The sequence below is a fragment of the Macaca thibetana genome, chromosome 4 (genome assembly GCF_024542745.1).
Source record: "Macaca thibetana thibetana isolate TM-01 chromosome 4, ASM2454274v1, whole genome shotgun sequence".
Classification (NCBI taxonomy): Eukaryota; Metazoa; Chordata; class Mammalia; order Primates; family Cercopithecidae; genus Macaca; species Macaca thibetana.
The window spans coordinates 132,698,309-132,705,612 of record NC_065581.1 but is presented as its reverse complement, the minus strand read 5'-3'; the positions used below and the strand labels follow the sequence as shown (position 1 = coordinate 132,705,612).

At 35.6% G+C, this 7,304-nt stretch overlaps 1 protein-coding gene across 1 annotated transcript; it reads right to left on the bottom strand.

Annotated features, from left to right (window-relative positions):
- Positions 1–4,561: 4,561 nt before the first annotated feature.
- Positions 4,562–6,189, bottom strand: LOC126952882 (trace amine-associated receptor 1). The gene has a single exon (XM_050788010.1). The coding sequence runs from the start codon at positions 6,060–6,062 to the stop codon at positions 5,046–5,048; it is 1,017 nt and encodes a 338-aa protein (XP_050643967.1). The 5' UTR covers positions 6,063–6,189; the 3' UTR covers positions 4,562–5,045.
- Between the last annotated feature and the right edge of the window lie 1,115 nt (positions 6,190–7,304).

Here is a 7,304-nt window from a genome sequence, read left to right as displayed (position 1 = left end):
CCTAAAAGGAAACCTAGGCAATACCATTCAGGACATAGGCATGGGCAAAGACTTTATGACTAAAACACCAAAAGCAATGGCAACAAAAGCCAAAATTGAGAAAATGGATCTAATCAAACTAAAGAGCTTCTGCACAGCAAAAGAAACTATCATCAGAGTGAACAGGCAACCTACAGAATGGGAGAAAAATTGTGCAGTCTATCCATCTGACAAAGGACTAATATCCAGAATCTACAAGGAACTTAAAACAAATTTGCAAGAAAAAAAAAACCATCAAAAAGTAGGCAAAGCATATGAACAGACAGTTCTCAAAAGAAGACATTTATGCAGCCAACAAACATATGAAAAAAAGCTCTTCATCACTGGTTGTCAGAGAAATGCAAATCAAAACCACAATGAGATACCATCTCACGCCAGTTAGAATGTCAATCATTAAAAAGTCAGGAAACAACAGATGCTAGAGAGGAAGTGGAGAAATAGGAATGCTTTTACACTGTTGGTGGGAGTGTAAATTAGTTCAACCATTGTGGAAGACAGTGTGGTGATTCCTCAAGGATCTATAACTAGAAATACCATTTGACCCAACAATCTCATTACTGATTATATACCCAAAGGATTATAAATCATTCTACCATAAATTCACTTGCACACGTATATTTATTGCAGCACTATTCACAATAGCAAAGACTTGGAACCAACCCAAATGCGCATCAATGTTAGACTGGATGAAGAAAATGTGGCACATATACACCATGGAATACTATGCAGCCATAAAAAAAGAAAGATTTCATGTCTTTCGCAGGGACATGGATGAAGCTGGAAACCATCATTCTCAGTAAACTAATACAGGAACAGAAAACCAGAGCATGTTCTCATTCATAACTGTGAGTTGAACAGTGAGAACATATGGGCACAGGGAGGGGAACATCACACACTGAGCCTGTCAGTGGGTAAGGGGCAAGGAGAGGGAGAGCATTAGGAGAAATACCTAATGTAGATGACGGGTTGTGACACCTGTATACCTACGTAACAAACCTGCACGTTCTGTACATGTATCCCAGAACTAGAAGTATACTTAAAAAAAGAGGGATACCTGCCATTGATAAATCATTGTGGGTGGCCTAATTTTAAGCTCCTACATCACTTTAATTTATAAATATATTGAGAACATTTTAATTTGTGTGAGTCAATAATGTCTTCCCCCTGTGAAATATGAAAGAAACAAAGGAAATGCTGAGGCTAATGTGAATCAGAACAGAACTAGCCTCAATGGAATGAATGTTAGAGCAGCCTAAGTTCACTGGGAGCTTAAAGGCTTGGGGCAGGAGGTTTAGAAGGACAAGAGATGTGGAGAAGGTGGTGAAGATCTGTCAAGTTTACTTCCAATATTTCTTATAGCTGGCCACGTACTCAATGAGTTATATTAAAGCACTTTGGAAAATGCATATGTACTTTATCTTTTAGAAAAGCAAAATACAAAAAACAAAACTCTCAATCTGATTCTTACATCATCGAGATTTTCTGAGTGCATATCTCAACTACTAAATAATAATTTTGTCAGTACACTTTATCATCTACTAAATTTAGAACCATAAATCTTTCTGCATATTTCTTTATACCTTTAATGTTCAAGTTCTTATTGAGAACTAAAGGGAAACTGTGGCTCATCAGAATTGACAATGAATTGGAGTTCATCTGCTTTGCACTACTTTTTTGGCAAATATTTATGAGTCTCTAAAGATTGGATTATTGACTTCAAGAACTGACTTCAAAATCAAGATGGATTCCAGTTCACTGATCTCTTAAGATGACATTATTATTATCATTATTAAATCAGTTCCAACAAACTTCCTTGCTAACACTTCTTTTACTGATCTGGAGTGGAAATTTATATGAACATTCCTCTTTGAGAAGAGGGTGGAAGTTGAGACGGTTTTGATTGCAAGTTATCTTGACCTGGGGAAGGAGTGACATTGAAATTGCTTTCTTGGTATTTGCTATAATCTTATATGTCAAGTTAAGGTTCTTTCTGTGGATGCAACCAAAAGTTATTCTCAAAGGGAATTAATTAGAAGGCTATCTGGGACTCATGGAATCCATGCTGGATAACTGAATTTGGAAATGAACAAACAGGTGGGTAGTTCTGGAGTCGGGGAAGAAAGAAATCTTGATATTACCATGAGCAGTCTGCTCATGATCTTACCGCTTGGATAAAATGAACACCCACATGATTTCATTGTGTTCTGCTAATTATTCTGCTAAGAATCACTGTTTCTATCCCTTTGTCAGAAATTCAAATTCTAGAGAAAGGTCTGAAAATACAAGCTTGGGTAATTTACTCATCTGCTTAATTAAAGGGAGAGGCAGGGGTCAATTTTTTTATTACAGTTCCAATGAGCTATAACTAGTTGGAATAAAAAACATCTCAAAAGTGAATTGGATTCCAGTTGTTAAATAGACTCTGGAAAATTAAAAGACAAAAACACCTCTGCATGAGGAAAGGGAAGCTACAGCAAAGCTGGGAATATGGAAAGACGAAGCAAACCTTTCTTCCTGTTGTGCTGAGAGGGCCAGTTATTACGTATTATGAATATTAAAAACAGAACCAACAATAAAGATAGACTGTAAGAGCTTTAGTACCGAGTGAAAAAATGTAAAATTATTTGAGTCGTGAACTTGTCCCAAGATAAATGTGGAATCTATGCTAAAACCTGAATAGTACTTTAAAGTAAATGTAAAAAAGATTATCACCATTATCAATATTGATTCACAAATTCTAACTAGTGAAGTACAGTAAGGAATATAAATCAGAATCATAATTACTGGAAAGAAGATAAAACTTAGCCTTGTTTGAGGATAATATGATTTGTATAATGAAAACCCAAATGAGTCAACTGAAAAGCTAATATAAACTTTATTATAAAACCAGCAGTAATGGTTACATAGAAAACATAATGGTTTTAGAAAAAAATTCAGAATAGGCAAAACATATATACAGAAAAGTACAAAACACTTCAGAGTAATCTTAAGAAGAATTATGGGGGAAATGAAGGAAAGCACATAAAATTACTGCAAAGTATAGAAAACTCACTAAATGCTTGTTTCCTTTTTAAAATTTGACAGACTGGTCTCACAGGTGAAAAAACTCTTCTGAAACTGAGAGTGGTTAGGGACACTACTTAGTTTGTCTTGCGTATACTAAATTAAAAACATAAAACATAATGTTTTTAAAATGTACTAGAGCAAAACTTGATACAGATCATTCAGACAAAATATATACTCCAGAAACAGACTATAATTTCTGGAAGGATTTAACATATCCTCAGGAGATCCTCAGATTTGTAAACAGAAATTTATATGCATCAGTGTGCATTCAGTTATGTTTAAAATCATCTGCCTTACCCTAAGTTATTCATGGGCCGAAGGTAAATCCAAATCCCTGGTGATACTCAATCTGAAACAGACCATGTGAAGTTTGTATTCATCAGCTCAATTGCTGATGAATGCTTGTAATTTAGAATGTTTGCCCACTTCCTTTAGAGAATCTTATTTGAAACCATTATTTGTTCCTCTTTTTTATTTTTATATATGCCATCTAAATAGCCATGGTATATCCAGTCTGATTATACCTCTTGTTGGCCCTCATGTTTAGCTACTTTGATGGATGGCTGCTTCTCTTTCTGTGTACTGTGGAGCCCAGCAAAGTAAATTTGTTTAATGCCAGATAGCCTGTGTTTTGAACCCTATCATGCCAGATATGACCTTAAGACATGGTAAAATCCTTCTAGACATTTTCATGACTTCAGTAGCAGGTAAAAAGCAGAAATTTCATTTAATTAATAATATTTTTAGAAAAGTTAGAAACAACTGGAATTGTTAACAATAGGGAATGGTTAAAAATATATTTGTACATCTGTGCAAAGTCACATTATACAGCCACAAAAAGGGATTACTCGTAGCCCAAACCTCAGCAGCATGCATTATATTTAGTTAACAAATGTGCACACATACCCCTGACTCCAAAATAAAAGTTGAAAAGGAAAAATATTAATATAAAATAAAGAATTTAGGCCGGGCGCAGTGGCTCAAGCCTGTAATCCCAGTACTTTGGGAGGCCGAGACGGGCGGATCACGAGGTCAGGAGATCGAGACCATCCTGGGTAACACAGTGAAACCCCGTCTCTACTAAAAATACAAAAACTTAGCCGGGCGAGGTGGCAGGTGCCTGTAGTCCCAGCTACTCGGGAGGCTGAGGCAGGAGAATGGCGTGAACCCGGGAGGCGGAGCTTGCAGTGAGCTGAGATCCGGCCACTGCACTCCAGCCTGGGTGACAGAGGGAGACTCCGTCTCAAAAAAAAAAAAATAATAAAATAAAATAAAATAAAATAAAGAATTTTAGATGATATAATCCTTACCAGGAAGTATGCTGTGAGTAACATTTTTAAAATTTCATTTGGTTTGTACATATTTTATTTTCCTTCATTTTTCAAATTTCTCAGACGTATGAGAATCAGAAAAACATACTTTAAAAATATGAAACTCAAGATATTTAAGGATTGGAATATATATTAACAATATAAATAAATTATGTGTCAACACTTATTTAGCAGTAACATTTAATGTGTGTACTTTTAGTTGATTTTACTAAAAGACATATACACATATGTGACAAGGACATGTACACATATATGACAAAATCATTCTAATTTGCATCCTCAAATTCAGCCCTATAGTTTCCACCACTGAACAGCTAAGGTACCATAGCAAACTCATGGCAGTTCTTCTAAAGGCAGGAAAAGTTATATACAATGCAGGCCTTTAAATGCTGGAGTTGCAAAGTTCCGATATGCGTGGTAAGAATGGAAAAGATTATACCTCCTATATCCCAAATAGGAAATTACCTATAAGCATCATAATTTAACTCACCAAACATGCTTTGACTCAAGTAACTGATTAAAAAAATCCATGTGGTTGGGGCATGTGGTGGGTTATGTTGTGTTCATAAACATGATCACCAATTTGCAAAACAGTAAAATATAATAATTCTATGAACTCGATTCCAAAAATAATTTACACCTGGATGAATCTTTTTGGAAAATTTTACCAAACAGAATCATCTTCAGTGCTTTTCTAAACCAGGGATAGAAAAATGCATAAACCATTGGATTAAATGTAGAGTTCAAGTAGCCAAACCAAATCAATACATCGTTCAAAGTAGGTGGAATAGTGTAGTGAAGAAAAGGGTCGATGACTGTACAGACAAAGAAAGGGCACCAGCATATTAGGAAAACTCCCATCACAATCCCCAATGTCTTCACAGCTTTCCTTTCTTTGCTTTGTGAAATTCCATTTTTCATTTCCAATCCAATTTGGAGCTTCTGATTGGCATCATTAATTGATCTTGCCTGCTCTTTAGCTATAAGATATATTCTGTAATAGATACATAACATAATAGATCCAGGTATGTAAAAAGAAGTCATAAAGGCCAGTACCCCAGATATTTTGCTAAAGAACACAGAGCAACCTCCTCTGCAGTGAACATGTTTGTAATATATCTCTTCAGCGCCTTTGAAGTTTAGCTCCAGAAAGATCATCCCAAATGCAAAAACAGCAGGGACACTCCAACTAATGAAGATCATCACACAAACAACCAAGATATTGATCTTGGCTTTATATCTCAATGGGTCACACACAGCATAGTAGCGGTCAATGGAGATGAAAGACAGATGGAAAATGGAGGCTGAGCTCAGCATAATGTCGGTGCTGGTGTGGATTTTACAGAAGACTTCTCCAAAATACCAACAGTGCTCAGCAGATCTCACCATGCTGTAAGGCATGACCAGACACCCCAGAAGAAAGTCCACAGTGGCCATGGAATGAATGAGCCAATTTGTCGGAGTATGAAGTTGCTTGAAGTGTGATATAGAAACAATAACTATCAGATTGCCGACCAATGTGGTCAGAATTATGAGCGCCATTAAACTGTACAGGGAAGCACGGACATCATTTGACCAGTTGTTTTTCACACAGGAAATATTAATTATATTGTGGCAAAAGGGCATGATTCCTGAGGGCTGTCAACCAGTTTACTTTTTTCCCTTTGTGTGTTGATTAATCTTTTTCCCAAATTTGTAATCAGGTTACAGTTCCTTCTCGTTTTTATTTTTTATTTGCACATACCTATCCCAGAAACCTAGGAGGGAAAAAAAAGAATAAATCATTGGCAGTTTGATTCCTCTCACTTCTAACACATTTACCTATTACTCCCTGTTGAAGAGCAGTTATTTTGGAAGGAACTTTATTTCCAAGTTCCATTCAATAGTTCAGTACAGCAATTTTTAAAAACACTTTTACCTGGAGCTGGACATTGTTCTAGAAATACAAAGCTAAATTATTAGGTTGAACTATATGAAACTTCCACATTTGTAGGTCAGAGAAGATCAAATGATGATTATGATCCACATCTACGGAAACAATCTGTGTCCACACAAAGCCAGTCTAGTGGGGGAGACTTACATTCTAAAGGGTAGAAAGAAATTGCCAGAAAATTTGGAATTAAAATATGTTTATGAAAAAGACAAGAAGTCTTTTAAATGTGCCTCTTGTGCAGAATTAATACCCACTAGTGCCCACTTTTGCACTTGGTCATAGATAAGTTATATATTTCTTATTTTATAATAATTAATTGTAATAAGAAGCAGCTTACATATATTTATTTGCAGCTTGCAAAGTACTTCTACATATATTCCATGCATTATTTCAGTTACTGTTTTATTTGACACTTATAAGACCAACTTCATTTTTTGTAAGGAAGATATGATGCTTTATTAACCTCATTTTACTGGCAAGAAATTGAAGTTTAATTCACAAAATCATTAAAGCTTGACTATGAGCTGTAGTCTCAATGACTAGCTCAGTTTCTTTGATACCAGTCCAGTCTTTCTCTCCATTGCAGAAAGAACCAACTCGAGGTCAATTTTTAAAAATTAAGCTTTAAATATTCATATAAGAATTTATGGTGTCTTAAAAAATGGCAGCTACTAGTAAAGAATGATATTGTGGTCCCGCTTATTAAGGATTTTTGATATACAGACTAAAGTCTATGGTAAGAAGTGAAGTGGCATGGTACAAAGAGCACTGAGGTGAGAGCCTAGGGAAGCTGAGTTTCCACGTGGGCTGTGGGCAAGGCACACGACATCTTTAGTTTTTAAGTTCTGAAATCCAATCTCACTTTTAAACAGGTAAAAAAAATTATTATGAGTAGGCATCTTCTACTAGGCCTCCTTTTATTGTACTTCACTAAA